The sequence below is a fragment of the Vipera berus genome (genome assembly GCF_964194415.1).
Source record: "Vipera berus genome assembly, chromosome: 1".
In the NCBI taxonomy this organism is placed as follows: domain Eukaryota; kingdom Metazoa; phylum Chordata; class Lepidosauria; order Squamata; family Viperidae; genus Vipera; species Vipera berus.
Window position 1 is genome coordinate 185,073,889 of NC_138202.1, and position 20,169 is coordinate 185,094,057.

At 44.1% G+C, this 20,169-nt stretch overlaps 1 protein-coding gene across 5 annotated transcripts in view; it reads right to left on the reverse strand.

Annotated features, from left to right (window-relative positions):
- Positions 1 to 20,169, reverse strand: part of LRRFIP1 (LRR binding FLII interacting protein 1) — a 156,391-nt gene that overhangs the window by 54,403 nt on the left and 81,819 nt on the right. For all 5 annotated transcript variants that reach the window (XM_081312984.1, XM_081312983.1, XM_081312982.1 and 2 more), the window contains exon 3: positions 9,417 to 9,449. In XM_081312984.1, the coding sequence (XP_081169110.1) occupies positions 9,417 to 9,449 (33 nt within the window). The remainder of the gene's footprint in view (positions 1 to 9,416; positions 9,450 to 20,169) is intronic.

The window sequence follows — 20,169 nt, forward strand, 5'->3', positions numbered from 1 at the left end:
TTGTTTTCCCCACAATATTCAAAGCATTCTTACTGGTTAAGATTTCTCAAAATTAGTTACACTTAAGTATTTAAAGTAAAGGTAAAGGTTCCCCCGCACATGCGTGCTAGTCGTTTCCGACTCTAGGGGCCGGTGCTCATCTCCGTTTCAAAGCTGAAGAGCCAGCGCTTGTCCGAGGACATCTCCGTGGTCATGTGGCCGGCATGACTAGACGCCAAAGGCGCACGGAACGCTGTTACCTTCCCACCGTAGTGGTCCCTATTTTTCTACTTGCATTTTTATGTGCTTTCGAACTGCTAGGTTGGCAGAAGCTGGGACGAGTAACAGGCGCTCACTCTGCTATACGGCACTCGGGATTCGACCCGCCAAACTGCCGACCTTCTGATCGACAAGCTCAGCGTCCTAACCCACTGAGCCACCGCGTCCCTTAAGGTCGGCAGTTTGGCGGGTCGAATCCCGAGTGCCGTGTAGCAGAGTGAGCGCCTGTTACTCGTCCCAGCTTCTGCCAACCTAGCAGTTCGAAAGCACGACAAGCGCTGGCTCTTCGGCTTTGAAACGAAGATGAGCACCGGCCCCTAGAGTCGGAAACGACTAGCACGCATGTGCGGGGGAACCTTTACCTTTACCTTAAGTATTTAAGGTTTTTTTTTCACACACGCCATCTCAACACTTTTACATTTCTCATATCTTAAAAAAGAAAACATTTCTTTTATATAAACCATCCCAACATTTTTATATTTCTCATGTCAAAAAACAAAACACAAAAGAAAAAAGAAAGCAAAAATACTTGATTACTTGAGAGGTTCATCCCTCTTAAACTAATCTTCATTTATATCCAAAATCTTTCTATTTCTTTAAACATATTCAAACAGATGTTCAATTTTTAAATATTCCTTCTGGTAAATCCCATCATCTTATTTCTTAATTCTCACTTTAGCCTTTTTTTCCCAAACTTCTTTCCTGATCAATGTGCTTCGCTGAATCAAAGAATCTTCCCATAATCTTGTAAGTGTTGTTGCAAGTACAAAAGTCAAAACAGGCAAGATGTTTTTATAAGAGGGTTTTGCCCCTTCGTATTCATTGAGAATCTTTTCCTTTCTTTCTTTCTTGATTTTATTTATCATTTTTTCTCTCTCAAGTTCTTGCATTTCTTCCAGCAGAATCCATTTTGTCAAATCTTTTTTCTTGACCTCAAACTTATTTTGTAATCTTATAGAGTAGATGTTGTCTTTTCCATGTCCAGTATTTCCTGTAATTTTTTTTCCATCTCGGTTAAGTCATACTTCTTTTTATTGTTACATTCCATCTTAAAATCTCTCTCCTCTGTCTTGTGTTCAGTTGTTTGTTTTTTCTGCTCACTCTCTATTTTTATTTTCTGAGAATTTTTGTGTTGCAATGTTAAATTGGAGATGTGTTCACTTATATTTTCAAATTTACATTTAATTTCCTCATGGTTTGAGATCATTGTTGTTTGGATTTTTTGCAACATAACATAGATCTCCTTCTGGAAAGTATTTGTTTTTTCTTTGTATATTCTTTCTGAAGATCTCTGGTTTTCCATGATAGCCAAAAATCAGAGTTGTCCTTTCTCTGCAGACAGCTTTAGAGTCACAGTTGAGTTGGTATTTGTAATCCAGAAAGGTCAAATTTTTTTCTAAATTTTATAATTTTCCCTTTTAAATAGCCCAAAATGTTCTCTCTCTTTTTGTCACAGCCGTTCTCTGTTATTAAGACATTGAAGATCACCAGAAACAATTTATCTTTTCCTGGGCTTTACTAGCGCCTGTGATAGAGCAACTGCTGTTGTATATTTTCATCCACCACTAGATGTCAGCACTAGTTCATTTTTCAGTAATAGACAATTGTTTACTTCTGTTATTTACTTCTATTTTCATGGTTTAAAAGGAAAATCTTAAGTTTCCACCGATTTAAAACTTCTCTAAATTAAGTCTTATATTAATTTCATTTCATTTCAATCCATTTCTGTTCCCCCTGAAAAGGTTAATTCACTGCTTCCATCTGCAGGATGATGGGTCAGATCCCTCTCCTTCTCACTTTCAGAGGCTTTTTGCTTCTTGGGTTTTTTCTTTTTTCTTTTTCCAGGAAATCAGTTTTCAAACAGAAGAGAGAAAATCAATGTTCTTAATCAAATCAATGATACATACATTCCAAGATGGCGGACGTGCTTGGCTGAGCTCCGCGAGCTCCAGCTGATAGGCGTCCCTGGGGAGCCCCTGGGGAGCCCCTCACAAGCCCCGGGGCTTGTTGAGACGGGGATTGAGGTCGTGGTGAGTGGCAGAGAGGCAACGTGGAAGCTGACGAAGCTGGCAGTGGTCTACCTGGACTTTTGTTTTTGAGCTACCGGCTGCCGGCTACCGGCTGCTCGCCCTGCTGCCCTCCGGCTGCTTCTTCTCGCCGTTTTACCTTTCCGGATCGTCTGGGGCTACTCGTATCTGGCGTGGCGTTCCCTGCTGTTTTCGGGCCGTCCGGGCCACTTTGGTGTTCTCGGGCAGGCTCGGGTTGACGAGGTGGACGCCCGTCGGCGAGGAGTATGCCCGTGAGGCCGTCCGGGTGGCGGCGATGATGGCGGCGATGGCGTGGGCGTTGGCCTCGGCGCGGGTTGTAGCCCGCGCGATGATCTTTTGGGCCGCGCTTGGCGGTGGTGGCGACGGTGGCGGCGGCCCGAGTCTGGCGGCGACGGTGACGGAGGCATGCTCTGGACGCTTCGGGAATTTACCAGCTTGCTTTTGGGCCGTTTCTATCTATACCGGCGTTTCTGGGACTGTTGCCCCGTCTGCGGGGGCCGGCTGCTGGCTTTGGTGCCTTTTTTGGGCTTTTGACCCCTTGTGCCGGCGGCGGGACTCCCATGTTGCCCCAGGCCGCCCTGACCCGCTTCGGTGGTGGTGTCGCCCTTGGGCCGTTTTGGCGGCGGAGAGGGCGACTATTATTCATCTTGGCGGCGATGGTTGGTCCTTATCCTTGCTTCAGGCCGCCTTCTATGGCAACGGCGTCTTCGGACCGCTTTGGTGGCGAAGAAGACGACTGGGGGTCATCTTACCGGAGCAAGGACGACATGGGGCTCCTGCATTGCCTTTGGACTGCTTCTGCAGTGACGCCGGCGATTTAGACTATCTCTTTTATTCTAGCCTGCCTACCCTTTTTGCCTTGGACATATTTTCTTATCATCTGCCTGCCTACCCTCCCCCCTCTCCCCTTGGATTTTCGACATACCTGGGTATCGGCCACGGTGGGAGAGTGGCTGGACTTTTCCATTTGCAACCTCATAGAGGTGGGAGCTCTATGGGGTTTGCCTACCCAGAGGATACCTGGTCCACCCCCAGGAACGGAGTCTCAACCCGTCGTGAGAGGGCGGGGAGCGGCCTGTCTCTGGGGGCACCCAACTGAGTGGCAGTGAAGTTGGGTGGGGACCCAGACATCTGTCTTCATGTTCGATCCTCCCATGGACAATTAAAGGGATGCCTATCCTGGACTTCCTGGACTTTCTAGACTCATGCGGCAATACACTAGCACGGACTTATACGCCCTCAGGGGTGCCCCCCTCTCCTGGGTGCGACCCGCCTCCTTAAACATTTTTGACCTCGATGACGGGCCCGAGTTTTGGGTCCCTGAGAGATGGCTGGGCAGGGGCAGGGGCTGTCAATGCAAATCTAATAGAAGGCCTCTGATTACTTTTTTATCAAAAATTTTTATAGGGTTAGGGAGAGGGGTGGGAGATAGGAGTTGTCTGGCTGTGGGGGGTGGCCAATCAACCATGGCCCAGGCCAGACTTGGGTCTGACCGCACGGGGGGAGAACGGGGTGTCGTTGTCTCCGGGGCTCATGAGCGGGTCGTGGGATTACCAATTCCCACGACGGGGAATGGCAGCAGGCGGATAGACAGGGGGCCGTATCGCTATCGGGAGGGCCGTCTCCGCTACTTGCAAGCGGTGAGGCGCTCCGACCCTCTGCTTCTTCCCCGAGGTCCCGGGAGCGAGGATGTGCAGCCTCCTGAGCTCCGGCTGGTGTACCTGAATGCCAGGTCCGTGGTTAACAAAGCTCCCCTCGTTAGGGATTTAGTTGAGGGTGAGCATGCGGGCCTGGCTTGCATCACGGAGACTTGGTTGGGCCCAGAGGGTGGGGTCCCTTTGGTTGACCTCTGCCCACCAGGCTTCCGGGTGCTACACCGGCCACGAGCTCATGGTAGGGGTGGGGGAGTGGCGGTCACTATTAGGGAGACCTTATGTCCGCGGGAGGCCACCGTTTCTCAGATAGTCGGGTGTGAGTCTCTCTTTGTGAGATTTGGTTCTGGGGCGCAGTTGGGCTTGCTGCTGGTGTACATTTCGCCTAGTCGCACAGCGGCAGCCCTGCCTGAGCTGCTCGATATCCTCTCGGGGTTGGTGGTTGAGTTTCCCAAACTTATAGTTTTGGGAGACTTCAATCTACCATCCCTGGGAGGTTCATCTGAGCTAGCTCGGGAGTTCATGGCTTCCATGACGGCCATGGACCTGACGCAAGTAATTTCTGAACCAACTCACGAGGGAGGCCACACCCTTGACCTGATTTTTTTATCTAGACGGTGGTTGGATGATCTTGGTGGGGGCTCTCCATTTATTATGCCCCTGTCATGGACCGATCATCATCTCCTGCGGCTGGTCTTCCGTTTTGCCACCCCCCGCCGTGGGGGTACGGAGCCAATTAGATGGTACCGCCCCAGACGCTTAATGGATCCTGATAGATTCCAAGTGGCGCTGGGGTCCCCACCTGCCTCCATTGCTCACAGCTCGGCGGATGCCTTAGTGGAAGCCTGGGAAAGGGCAGCCACTGAGGCACTTGACCGGGTTGTACCCTTGCGGCCCCTGACCCGGCGCAGATCCCAGCGAGCTCCATGGTTCTCCGCGGAGCTCCGGGAGATGAAGCGTCGGAAACGGGGCCTAGAGAGCTGTTGGAGGTCTAGCCGATCCGAACCCGACCGGTTGTGGTTAAGAACCTATATTAGGTCTTATCTCGCAGCGATGAGGGTGGCGAGGTGTAATTACTTCTCCACCCTCATCGCGTCCGCAGATAATCGCCCGGCCGCCCTGTTTAGGGTGACTCGCTCACTTCTTAATCAGGAGGTGAGGGAGGATCCCTTGCAGGGTCGTGCCGAGGAATTTAGTCAACATCTGTCGGATAAAATCGCTCGGATTCGGACCGGTTTGGACTCCAACTGGGCAGAGTCTGGCGATCAGGACACGGGCGGTCTTGTCAATGTTACCTGGGAAGAGTTTGATTCTGTGACCCCTGATGAAGTGGACAGGATTATGGGGAGGCTGAGCTCCTCCACATGTTTGTTGGACCCGTGCCCTTCCTGGCTGGTTTATGCAGCTAGGGAGAGGACACGAGGCTGGCTCCAGGCGGTTATATCTGCTTCCTTGAGTGAGGGTTATTTCCCCACCGTCTTGAAGGAGGCGGTGGTGAGACCTCTCCTCAAGAAGCCTGCCCTGGACCCAGCTGTATTGAACAACTTTCGTCCAGTCTCCAACCTTCGCTTTCTTGCAAAGGTTGTCGAGAGTGTGGTGGCGCATCAGCTCCCTTTGGTCCTGGATGAAGCGGATTATTTGGACCCCTACCAATCGGGTTTCAGGCCCGGGTACAGCACGGAGACGGCATTGGTCGCTCTGGTGAATGATCTCTGGAGGGCTCGGGATAGGGGATATTCCTCTGTCCTAGTCCTATTAGACCTCTCGGCGGCTTTCGATACCATCGACCATGGTATCTTGCTGCGGCGTCTCAGGGGATTGGGAGTGGGAGGCACAGTTCTTCAGTGGTTCTCCTCCTATCTCCTGGGACGCTCGCAGTCGGTGTTGGCAGGGGGGCAGAGATCGGCCCCTAGGTCTCTCGTTTGTGGAGTTCCTCAGGGGTCGGTTCTCTCGCCTCTCCTGTTCAACATCTACATGAAACCGCTGGGTGAGATCATTCGTGGTTTTGGAGTTGGGTATCATCAATATGCTGATGATACCCAACTTTTCCTTTCGACCCCAAACCACCCCAGTGATGCCCTCGCTGTGATGTCGCGTTGCCTGGAGGCGGTTCGGGTCTGGATGGGGAGGAACAGACTTCAACTCAACCCTGACAAGACTGAGTGGCTGTACATCCTGGCATCCCGGGACATTCAAAATGTTCCACCTCTTTCTATGGGGGGTGAGCTCTTACCCCCCGTGGATAGGGCTCGCAACTTGGGAGTCCTCCTAGATTCACGGCTTACCCTGGAAGATCATATAGTGGCCGTGACTAGGGGGGCTTTTGCCCAGGTTCGCCTGGTGCGCCAGTTGCGGCCCTATCTGGACCGGGATGCCCTGTGTACGGTCACTCATGCGCTCGTGACCTCTCGCCTTGACTACTGTAATGCTCTCTACATGGGGCTTCCCTTGAAGACCACTCGGAGGCTCCAACTGGTACAGAATGCGGCCGCGAGAGTTGTCTTGGGGGTTTCCCGGTGCTCCCATGTTACACCCTTGCTCCGCGAGCTGCATTGGCTACCAGTTGTCTTCCGGGTGAGGTTCAAGGTCTTGGTTATGATCTTTAAGTCCTTACATGGCATGGGTCCGGGTTACCTCAGGGACCACCTGCTGCCGGCGTCAACTTCCCTCCGCCCAGTACGTGCCCACAGAGAGGGCCTCCTCAGGGTGCCTCCGATCAGGGAATGCCGACTGGTGGCCCCCAGGGGGAGGGCCTTCTCTGTGGGCGCTCCAGCATTATGGAACCAACTGCCGGTGGAGCTCCGGATGACATCAGACCTCCAAACCTTCCGTCGCGGCCTGAAGACCCACTTGTTTGAATTAGCTGGTCTGGCCTGATGGGGGATTATGGGTTTTTTAAATTGGTGTTTTTAGTATTGTATTATTGTTTTTTAACTGGGCATTGGTTTAATTTCTTTTTAACTTTTGTATCGTTATTTATATATGCCCTGTGAACCGCCCTGAGTCCCTAGGGAGAAGGGCGGTATACAAATCAAATAAAAACTAAAACTAAACTAAACCCAGTTTCAAACACATTGTTTACAGTCAGCTTAAAGTAGTGCTTTTGGGCTTCGGTTGCTTGTAGCTTGGGCTAGACTCTGAAGTTAAGCTAGCCTTTCTCCTGCTGGTTTCTGGAAAGCTTTTCCCAGACCGATTGGATCAATCGCCATCTCTCCGCAATCAGCCTTCTTTGTTGCCTCTACGGGGCAACTTCAGGCCCATTTACGGTCCCCTAGCAGGTAGAAATTGGCCATAGGGTGCAGAGCCCCATGATCCCTCAGCTGCTGCATTACTGTGCAAAACTGGAAGCCTTTGTTGCTTGTTTTAAGTAAAAGTTTGTAATTGCTTCCTGGGTGTGTGTGTATGTGCACACTTAGCCTGTGACAGATGAAGGGGTTGCGGAGAAAGATCAAGAAGTCCGTCCCTCCTTTTTTTTGTTCTTTATTGAAGAACAATGGGGAAGAAGGGGGTTAAAACAAGGTAAAGGTTTGGGGACATTTATCGTGAAGCTGCTGCCTTTGCATGCAGGGGCTGGCTTCCTAACCAGGAAAAATTTGCAGCCTCCTGAGAGCAAGTTGATTGGAGCAGAAAGCTTGTAAACCATTCGCCATTTCTGCAAGACATTTTCAGTGCACTGAAAATGGTGGCTGCTTCCAGGAGCCCACGTGTTGCAAAGTCCCACTGTGGTGGGATAGGGGGAAGAGAGATGAGGTGCTGTAGTAAACCTATTGTCTATTGTAAGGGCAAATGACTGTGGAGGCACTGCAGCTGTCATAATTTTGAAACACAGTTGTATGTACTTTGGGGATGTCTGTTGTAACTTTGAACATTCATTAAGTGGCCTGACATTTCTTGACGACTACCTGTATTATTCCTTTAGAGTCACAATATGGATGGGAATGTTTCTATATGTTTCTTAAAAAACAATCTTCTGTTTCCTGTTTTCTTCTCATAGACATTTAGTATGAGATAACAGTGCTTGATTAGTTAAATCTATAGTTTACACACTTTGTTGAACATTACACTGCAAACCATTCCATGTATAAGCTATTCTGTTCTTCTAACAGTTCTGTACATTCAGGTACTACTTCTTTTACTCTTACGGCATACTAACGTATATATGCTTCAGCCAGAAACAAATGAAATACTCTTATATTATGTGTGCCAAAATGTATTGTTAGGCTCTTTCAACCAAAAGGCCTCAAAACATTGGCATTGTTGAATCAAGCAAAACTGACTGTTATAAAATGTAACACAAAAAAGCCAATAAAAATATCACAGCAGAATATCAATAGTATTAACAAAGTCACTAAATCACATTTCTAAATCTTAGGTGGCATGTTTAGACATTATAATAAGCCAGGCTCATACCCACTGGCTCCCTTACTCAGTAAACCTGCTTAGTCTCATCTCCTATACAAGGTGATGATTTCCTCTACCAGGAACAAGCCAAAGCAAAACAAAGAAAACAAAACAAACAAAACACCCAATAATTATTTAGGGTAGGAATGCGCAAAATGTTCACAGCTTGAAATATTTCAAGCCCAAAATGCTTGGTCCAAGCATTCAATACTGTTTTCCAAGAACTGTATTTCATTCTAATCCCTTGTTTTGATCCAAATTAAAATTGTGCTCTTTTGAGGTCTGTTGCTTCATGTATTGTGCAAGGTTTGAGCCCTTTGACTAATCTGCTTTATGATTAGGCCTTTTTTTTTTGACCAACATGAGTCAAATAGCACCAGCTAGTTTCATTCCAATGCTACTGGCTGGGACTAGGTGAGATGGAAAAAGAGTAAGATTAGAGAAGGATCTGAAGTCATTTAAGCATATATCAGAGGCAGCTGCTGTTGGCTCTAAGCTGAGACAGTAAGCTTTTTTTCAAATTTCTGGAATATTCAAAATATTTCACATTTGGTTATGTTCTGAATTCTTGCCAAGGAATTTTAATGCAACATGCAACGTAGCCAACTTGGAATTATCACACCTATTATTTGATGAAGCAAGCAATTTAGTTCAAATTCCCACAGGCTTTATTTCTTCCCTTATAGAGGACAATTACAAATCAATATGGATTCAGGCTGAGGATTAATCTTATTTTAACTGGGGTTTTATTTATGCAGGGACAAATATAATTTTTTTAAATTTGTTTTTAACTTTTGTATCTTGGTAAACCGCCCTGAGTCCTTCGGGAAAGGGCGGTATATAAATGTAATAAAATAAATAAATAAATAATTCTGATTGCTATTTGTACTTTTCCATTGGCAGTTATCAGCCAGAAAAAGACTTTATATTTATACCATAAAAGACAGGTTTTTAGCACATGGGATCATTCTGTTGAATTTGTGTTGTCAGGATACTGAGAATTTGTAAAATATTACATGCTAATATATATTCAATCTTACCACAGATTACTTCTTACCTTCTCAAAGTCTTTTGCAGGCCTTTCTTCAACCTAGAGTGAATAAGAAGAAAAAAACTTAATTTGATAATAAGGTGGCAAGTCCATGAACAGCGCCAACTGAAAACATATTCAGTACAACTATTCCTCGACTTACAACCATTCAGTTAGTGGCCAAAATTCTAAGGCACTGGACATTCAAGTGAAATGCAGCCAGTACTCACATTTATGACTGTCACAGTATTCCCACCATCACATGATCAAAATTCAAGTGCCTGTCAACCAGCATGTATTTATGACAGTTGCAGCATTCCAGTGTCATGTGATTGCCATTTGCAACTTGGCCATTGGCTTCTGAGTAGCAAAGTCAATGCGGAAAGCCAGATTCCCTTCATAACCATGTGACTTACTTAACAAATGCAGTGATTTGCTTAACTGTGGCAAAAGAAAAAAATCATAAAATCAGGTGCAACTCACTTCACAGCCGCCCAGCTTAGAAAAAGAAATTCTGTTTCCAATTGTGGTTGTAAGTCAACATGACATAACACCATTTATTTGTCATCTTGACATAAATCTAGATAACCAACCAAATAAGTAGCTATAGACTTGAATATTAACAAGATGCTTCTTTTATCATATCCAGGAAGACCAACATAGGATATCCTATTTTTTCACTTCTTACCATTGCAAGAATAGTAGAAAAAACTGCTAACTAAACTAACTTTAAAAAAAAATTGTAAAGGTTTTATTGGTTTTTTACAATAATAAACTTATTGCCTGGTGTACAGCGTGTTGTCTTGGTTCATAATTTTTTAGAAAAGAATATACAATTAATAATAGTTAATAATCAATAATAATTAATTTTTATATTTCCATAGCATATCAATTAATAATATATTTCCTTGATCTTCTCTTCACCCAGTAGTATTCTCCTTCTACAACGTTAAACAAATATAATTTCTAATATTTAATATTTTCCATATTTAAATGATTAAATAAAAACATTTTCTTCTATATTTATGCCAACAATGGTAGCATCCATATATAGCATTTTTTTTCTTATCAGCTTATGTTATTTCCATGTGAGTCATCTTATTGATTCACCATATATCTTATTTTCACAAATCCTCTTTAGGCAAAGTTTCTCCATAATATTTAAACAATTCTTGTCAATCATATTTTCCCCAGTATTTAACATCTAAATATCCAAATTTTCCATTTAAATATATCATCCTAATATTTTCATATATATTATAGATACTATACTACTTATCTATCATAACATCTATCCATAGCATTTATATTTCACTTCTATTTGTAAAAATTAGTTAAATCACTATATATCCTTTTTTCAGAGTTCTTATTAAGCCTAATTTCCTCTCAATATTTCAATCATTCCTTAATCCTAAATCTTTTCAAACTTAATTTCTCTTTAAAATTCAAACTTTTGCTTCCCTTACAACATCCTAATATTTTTTACATTTTGTATCTTATCAAAACATACTATATTACTTGTATCTCTTATCCCACTTATTCTAAAGCCCCTTTATGGCCAAAGTTATTTGTTTATTTAGCCATATTCAAACAAGTGTTTACACATATAATATTCCATCTAGTAGGGAAAATCCCGTCTCTTCAGCCAGTCTCTAATCTTCTTCCTTCGCCAAACTATTTTCCAAACTAATATTTTCAACTTGTCCAGTTCTTGTATTTTTGTAGTTATTGTTAGGAGTAGAAGTTACATAGCAGATAGGATGTATGCTTTTTGTCTCCCAAACAATGATTCTCCTGGCAGTATCCATTTTGTTAAGTCTTCTTTCTTCTCAGGTTTATTTTGACGTTCTAACGCATAAGGTATCTTTTCCATATTTATTTTATTTTATTTTTTATTGAACATTTTTATTAAATGTAGATTTAAAAACAAAAGTGGACATGATTCAACTTCCCTGGCTACAGCACTGCTCTTAGTATTACCTTATGTAACAAAAAGAAAAACAGAAAATTAAAATAAATTCTATGACGGGACAGAGTATGACAAAATGTACATATAACATCTGTAAATTTACTGGTAAACCATCTCTCAGTCATCTACATTGTACTTAAATATCTTTCAATTGTGACCTGATATAGGTGTTAGTAAGAAGCGCTCCTTAGCAGCCGGGGGCTCAGCCACGGGCTCAGGGCAGGGGCGGTGAGGTGGCGGTGGTTATCAGGGAGACTTTATGTCCGCGGGAGACCACCATTGTCCAGATTGGTGGGAGTGAGTCCCTCCTCCTGAGATGTGGTTCTCGGGTTCGGATGGGCTTGTTGCTTACATACCTGGTGCCCAGCTGTGTGGCAACTACTCTGCCCGAGCTGCTCAACACCCTCTCAAGGTTGACGGTGGAGTTCCCCAGGCTCATAGTGCTGGGTGACTTCAACCTGCCTTCCCTGGGAGGGTCATCGGAGCTAGCCCGGGAGTTCATTGCCTCCATGATGGCCATGGACATGAATCAAGTAATTCAAGGCCCGACTCATGTGCGGGGTCACACTCTCGACCTGGTGTTCCTGTCTGGACAGTGGTTGGATGATTTGGGAGGGTGTTTACTGGTTGTTACTCCCCTGTCATGGTCCGACCATCATCTCCTGCGGCTGGTCTTCCGTTATGCCACCCCCCGCTGCTGGGTGGCGGAACCAACCAGATGGTTCCGCCCCAGGCGCCTAATGGACCCTGAACGGTTCCAGATGGCGCTTGGCTCTATACCTACCGCCCTCACTCACAGCCCAGCTGATGTCTTGGTGGACGCCTGGGAAAGGGTGGCCACTGAGGCACTCAACTCGGCTCGGGAGGGGACACGAGGCTGGTTCCAGGCAGTAATAACTGCTTCTTTGAAAGAGGGCATCTTCCCCGCCGCCTTGAAGGAGGCAGTGGTGAGACCCCTCCTCAAAAAGCCTGCCCTGGACCCGACTATCGTCCAGTCGAAGGTTGTCGAGAGCGTGGTGGCACATCAGCTTCCTCTGTTCCTGGAGGAAACTGATTATCTGGACCCATACCAGATAACGCCACTCAGCGGCGTTCGATACCATCGACCATGGTATCCTGCTGCGGCGGATTGGGAGTGGGAGGCACGGTTTTGCAGTGGTTCTCCTCCTATCTCCTGGGATGTTCGCAGTCGGTGTTGGCAGGGGGGCAGAGGTCGACCTCAAGGTCTCTCGTTTGTGGAGTTCCTCAGGGGTCGGTCCTCTCGCCTCTCCTGTTCAACATCTACATGAAACCGCTGGGTGAGATCATTCGTGGTTTTGGAGTTGGGTATCATCAGTATGCCGATGATACCCAGCTTTTTATTTCGACCCCAAACCACCCCAGTGATGCCTTCGACGTGATGTCCCGTTGCCTGGAGGCGGTTCGGGTCTGGATGGGGAGGAACAGACTTCAACTCAACCCCGACAAGACTGAGTGGCTGTGCATACCGGCATTCCGGGATATTCAGAACATCCCATCTCTTTCCATGGGGGGTGAACTATTACCCCTGTAGATAGGGCTCGCAACTTGGGAGTCCTTCTAGATTCACGGCTCACTCTGGAAGACCATGTAGTAGCTGTAACTAGGGGGGCCTTCACCCAGGTTCGCCTGGTGCGTCAGTTGCGGCCCTATCTAGACCAGGATGCTTTATGTATGGTCACTCACGCGCTCGTGACCTCTCGTCTGGACTACTGCAACGCTCTCTACATGGGGCTGCCCTTGAGGACCACTCGGAGGCTCCAACTGGTACAGAATGCAGCCGCGAGAGTTGTGTTGGGAGTCTCCTGATACTCCCATGTTACACCTCTGCTCCGTGAGCTGCATTGGTTACCAGTTGTCTTCCGGGTGAGATTCAAGGTACTGGTAATGGTGTTTAAGGCCCTACATGGCATGGGTCCGGAGTACCTTAGGGAGCACCTGCTGCCGGCATCAACTTCCCTCCGCCCTGTGCGTTCCCACAGAGAGGGCCTCCTCAGGGTGCCACCAACCAGAGAATGTCGATTGGTGGCCCCCAGGGGGAGGTCATTCTCTGTGGGCGCCCCGGAGCTATGGAATCGGTTGCCGGTTGAGCTCCAGATGGCGCCCGACCTTCGCTCCTTCCGTCACGATCTGAAGACATTCTTATTTGAACAAGCCGGCCTGGCCTGAAGGGGGATGGGTTGGGTTTTTATGTCATTTTTAATATCTGTATTTATTGTTTTTAGCTGGGCACATGTTTAATTTTCTTTTAACTTTTGTATTTCTGTATTTTTTATATATCTGCCCTGTTCACCGCCCTGAGTCCTTCGGGAGAAGGGCGGTATATAAATAAAATTACTATTATTATTATTATTATTATATTCTAAGGTGTCTAGTATAATCCTAACATTATGTCCCCCTTCATGGATTACTGCCTTGTCGTGGCGAAGGGGCTTGCGTAATTCAATGAAGCTATGAGCTATGCTGTGCAGGGCCACCCAAGACGGAAAGGTCATAGCAGAGAGTTCTGACAAAACGTGATCCACTGGAGAAGGAAATGGCAACCCACTCCAGTATCTTTGCCATGAAAACCCTATGGACAGTACCAAAAGGCAAAACGATATGCTGAAAGATGAGCCCCTCAGGTCGGAAGGCGTCCAATATGCTACTGGGGAAGAGCAGAGGGCTAGTACTAGTAGCACCAGAAAGAATGAAGCGACTGGGCCAAAGCCGAAAGGACGCTCAGCTGTGGATATGTCTGGTGGTGAAAGGAAAGTCCGATGCTGTAAAGATTCTTTCTCCATAGGAACCTGGAATGTAAGATCCATGAATCAAGGAAAGCTGGACGTGGTCAAACAAGAGATGACAAGACTAAACATCGACATCTTAGGTATCAGCAAACTAAAATGGACAGGAATGGGTGAATTTAATTCAGATGACCATCAGGTATACTACTGCGGGCAAGAATTCCTCAGAAGAAATGGAGTAGCCTTCATACTCAATGAAAGAGTAGGAAAATCAATACTGGGATACAATCCTCAAAATCAGTTCGAATCCAAGGCAAACCATTCAATATCACAGTAGTCCAAGTCTATGCCCCAACCACCGGTGCTGAAGAGGATGAAATTGACCGGTTCTATGAAGCCCTACAGCACCTTATAGAACTATTATCATCATGGGGGATTGGAATGCTAAAGTAGGAAGCCAAAAGATAACCGGAATAACAGGCAAGTTTGGCCTTGGAGTACAAAATGAAGCAGGGCACAGGCTGATAGAATTTTGTCAAGAGAATATGATGGTCATAGCAAACACTCTTTTCCAACAACCCAAGAGACGGCTTTACACATGGACATCACCAGACGGTCAACACAGAAATCAGATTGACTATGTGCTCTGCAGCCAAAGATGGAGAAGCTCTATACAGTCAGTAAAATCAAGACCAGGAGCTGACTGTGGCTCAGACCATGAGCTTCTTGTTGCAATATTTAGGCTTAAATTAAAGAAAGTAGGGAAAAGCACTAGGCCAGTCAGGTATGAATTAAATCATATCCCTGTACAATATACAGTAGAGGTGACAAATAGATTTAAGGAATTAGATCTGATAGACAGAGTGCCTGAAGAACTATGGACAGAGGTTCGCAACATTGTACAACAGTAGCAACCAAAACCATCCCAAAGAAAAAGAAATGCAAGAAAGCAAAATGGCTGTCTGAGGAAGCTTTGCAAATAGCCAAGGAAAGCAGGGAAGCGAAAGGCAAGGGAGAAAAAGAAAGATATGCCCAATTAAATGCAGAATTCCAGAGAATAGCTAGAAGAGATAAGAATGCCTTCTTAAATGAACAGTGCAAAGAAATAGAAGAAAACAATAGAATAGGGAGGACCAGAGATCTTTTCAAGAAAATTGGAGAGATGAAGGGAACGTTTAATGCAAAAATGGGCATGATAAAGGACCAAAATGGCAGGGACCTAACAGAGGCAGAAGAGATTAAGAAGTGGTGGCAAAAGTACACAGAAGAACTATACAAGAATGAGCTTAATGTCCCTGATAATCACAATGAGTTGGTCACTGACCTCGAGCCAGACATCCTAGAATGTGAAGTGAAGTGGGCCTTAGAAAAGCTGAGCAACAACAAAGCTAGTGGAGGTGACAGTATTCCAGCTGAGCTATTCAAAATCTTAAAAGTCGATGCAGTAAAAGTGCTACACTCAATTTGCCAGCAAATTTGGAAAACTCAACAGTGGCCACAGGATTGGAAAAGATCAGTTTACATTCCAATTCCAAAGAAAGGCAGTGCCAAATAATGTTCAAACTATCGCACCATTGCATTGATTTCTCATGCTAGTAAAGTTATGCTTAAAATTCTACAAGCTAGACTCCAGCAGTATGTGGATCAAGAACTACCAGAAGTACAGGCAGGATTTCGAAGAGGCAGAGGAACTAGAGATCAAATTGCTAACATACGCTGGATCATGGAGAAAACTAGAGAGTTCCAGAAAAACATCTACTTCTGCTTCATTGACTATGCTAAAGCCTTTGATTGTGTGGATCATAACAAACTGTGGCAAGTCCTTAAAGAGATGGGCATACCAGACCATCTTATTTGTCTCTTGAGAAACCTATATGCAGGCCAAGAAGCAACAGTGAGAACTGGACACGTAACCACTGATTGGTTCAAAATTGGGAAAGGAATCCGGCAAGGCTGTATACTGTCGCCTTGCCTATTTAACATATATGCAGAGCACATCATGAGAAAGACAGGGCTAGATGAATCAAAAGTTGGAATTAAGATTGCCGGAAGAAACATCAACAACCTAAGATATGCAGATGATACCACTCTAATGGCAGAAAGTGAAGAGGAACTAAAGAGCCTCTTGTTGCGAGTGAAGAAGGAGAGTGCAAAACTTGGGTTGAAACTAAACATTAAGAAAACCAAGATCATGGCATCTGGCCTTCTCAATTCCTGGCAAATAGATGGGGAAGAAATGGAGGTAGTGACAGATTTTATTTTCCTGGGCTCCAAGATCACTGCAGATGGGGACTGTAGCCAAGAAATTAAAAGACGCTTGCTCCTGGGGAGGAAAGCCATGGCAAATCTAGACAGCACACTAAAAGGCAGAGACATCACCCTGTCAACAAAAGTGCGTATAGTCAAGGCTATGGTCTTCCCAGTTGCAATGTATGGCAGTGAAAGCTGGACCATAAGAAAGGCTGAGCGCCAAAGAATTGAAGCCTTTGAACTATGGTGCTGGAGAAGACTCCTGCGAGTCCCTTGGACTGCAAGGCGATCAAACCGGTCAGTCCTAGAGGAGATCAACCCTGACTGCTCTTTAGAAGGCCAGATCCTGAAGCTAAAACTCAAATACTTTGGCCATCTAATGAGAAGGAAGGACTCACTGGAGAAGAGCCTAATGCTGGGAAAGATTGAGGGCAATAGAAGAAGGGGACGTCAGAGAATGAGGTGGCTGGATGGAGTCACTGACAGGAAGGCCTGGAGGAACATTGTCCATAGGGTCGCGATGGGTCGGACACGACTTCGCAACTAACAACAACAACAAACATTATGTCTAATTTGTCTTTTAGGCAAGAAGCCATTTTGGTCGGCACGGATAAATTCAGCTAAATATTTTTTAATCTTTCTGCCATTATGGTCATGAAAATCTTATAATCCGTGTTCAATAAAGAAATGGGCCTGTAGTTTTTAATTCAGGTCAAATCAGAGTTTTCTTTAGGAATTAGTGAGATGGTTGCTTCTTTCCATGAGTTTGGGATTTTTGCTGTGTTTAGTACATCGTTAAATATGTCCAATAGAGTTGGGGCCAAAAGTTCTTGGAGGTTCTTATATATTTCAGACGGTAATCTGTCGGGGCCAGGTGTTTTATTACTTTTTTGCTTTTTAATTGCTTCTATGATTTCCTGGACTGTTATATCCTTATTTAATATATTTTGGAATTCTTCCGGAACCTTCGGTAAGTCCGCTTTCATAAGATATTGTGATATTCTTTCCTCAGTAATCTTTTCATCATCTTTTAAAGATTTTTATAGAATTCATACGTCACCTTTTCCCCCCTTCATTTTTATGTACCATCTCCCCTGCTTGATTGCTTAGTTTATTACTCCATCTTTTATCTTTTTGTTTTTTCAATCTATAGGCCAACCATCTCCCAGATTTGTTTGCCTGTTGAAAAAAAATTTGTCTAATACTTTTTATTTTTTGTGCTATTTCTCCCTTTTCTATGTACGCAATTGCAGTTCCTCTCATAACGGCCTTGGCTGTATCCCATAAATTGTGAGTGCTAGTCTCCTCTTTCTTGTTTGTCTAGAAGAATATCCGCATTTGTTCTTCCATCTTATGCTTAAATTCTATTTGGTTTAGGATTGCCTTTTTTAGTCACCTCCTTGTTGTTGTCTTCGGTTTTTTCCATTTAATTATAATGGGATTATGGTCTGCCCAAGTATTAATGTCTATTACTACATCATCTATATCTGAATTTAATTCTTTCATTGTCCAGACCATATAAACTCTGGACCACAATTGGTGCCGCCTTGAATAATATGTAAATTGTTTTTAATTCAGATTTTTCTTCCTCCAACTATCTTGAATATTTAAATCTTCTGCCATTTTAAAAAAAGTACCAGGTAATATTCTTCTGGTTTGTTTCCTTACTTCCTCACTCTTATAGTCTAATTCTCTGTCTATAATTGCATTAAAATTGTCAATTAAACAAATGTTCTCGTATTGAATATCAGCAATAATCTTATGCACTTTCTTATAAAATTGTCTTTGTTTTTAATTCGGGCATAAATTTCTACCAGGGTGACCTTTTTTTTAAAAAAAAAATTGAAAAGTTTTATCATACATTTTATCTTTGACAGTCCCCCCTACCCCTCCCCTATCCCTCCCTCCTTACCCCTCCCCCCTCCCCACCCCACCCCCCGACTTCCCAGAGCTGAGTACAAGGTATAAAAAAGAAAAAAAGAATCATAAACAACCATATGCTAACAACCATAGACTCTAAAATCTATCACTCTCTAGCTCACATAGGATAACTACAAACACTATTAATATAGAATATATAAAAAAAAACAAAAAAAAATTCTCCTTATTCTCCTTATAAATCTCTAGCCAAACTGGGCTATGATCAGAAATAGTTCTTGCACATATCTTCACCTTCTTAATCCTTAAAAAAAAGTCATTAGTCATAATCCTTTTCATACGAATGTCTTTCACACCAAATATCTCGCAGTTCCAAGTCATCCTTCATTTCAAAAGAGGATTTAGGCAGTCGAGCATGACTTGGGACGCGCTTTAAAGCTCCAGCCTTGTCCATCTGAACATCCAAAACACCATTCCAATCCCCCATAAAAATAAAAATTTTATAATCCAACTGGATAAGCTTTGTATGAAATAAACTAAAAAAAGTCAACTTGTTGTTGATTAGGAGCATATAATCCAACTAAAAGCATCTTTTTACCTACTAGCAGCAACTCTATCATAACGTATCTTCCATGCTTATCTGCTTCAATTAAGTCCGCTGTTAAAGCACTTTTAAGATAAACAACCACTCCATTTTTCTTATTCATTGCAGAAACAACAAATTGCGTGCCCAACCTTGAGTTCGATAAATACTTTTGGTCCACAACCCTAATATGCGTTTCTTGCAACCATATAACATCTATCTTAAATTGTTTTAAATATTAAAAAACTTTCTTCCTCTTCTGTGGTGAATTTAGTCCATTAACGTTCTAAATTAAAAATTTAGTTGCCATGCATATCATCCCAAAGCTCTTGGAGCACTGCTTAAACAGGACTATCTTTTTTAGGCCGTGCTCCTCCCACTACTTGGCTGTAAGTACATTTTGGAAATTCCATAGACTTCTGCTGATCTTGTTCTTTTATTTTTTTTTTGATCGTTTTAAAGCAGCACACGTCACCCTCTGCTCTCTAGAATCATCCAAAGAAGTTGTAGCTTGATCTCCTCCAGCACCATTCTCCTCTGTCTGTCCATCTTCAGCCTCTTGGTGTTCTCCTTGTCCAGATCCCTTTGCAACTTCCAGAAGTGATAGTGGGGTTGCTTTTAAAACGTTATTGTAAAAATCACGCGCCTGCATCACAGTGGTCAAACGGTACCTTTTACCTTCATGCATCACCATCAACCCAACTGGAATCTCCCATCTGAACCTTATATCTCGTTGCTTGAGCTCTTGCACTAAAAATGTAAAATCCTTCCTTCTCCTTAAAATCTTTGGAGGAATTTCTTTTAGAACCAAAACTTCTTGATCAGCAATCACGACTTTAGTACCATAAGCAGCTTGAATAACTTCATCTCTAATTTCCCTCTTTACAAAATAAACCACCACATCTCTAGGTAGCTTTCTCTGTCTGGCAATCCATGAATTCACACGAAACACTTTATCCATGCCTCCCTTTATTTCAGATGCTGGCTGACTCAATACTACTTCCAGAGCCTCAGAAATCAGCTGCTTTAGATCTTCCTTAATATTCTCTTTTAAAGCTCTGATTCTAACAGCATACTGCATCTGGTAATATTGAGCAAGACTCAATTCTTTGTCCATTTTGTCTCTTAAATCTTCATTTTCCAGTACTTTTACTTCTAATATGGCATTTTTTTGAGTCAAATCTTCCACTTTTTCATCCAAATCTTCCACACATTCAGCCACTCTATACACTGAAGACAAAATGTCTACCTTCATCACTCTGAACTTCTCTTCCATCCTCTCTTCTATTCTCTCCTCCAGTTTCTCCAACTTCTCCTCCATCTTTGCAAATTTATCACCCATTGCTTCCAGAATTA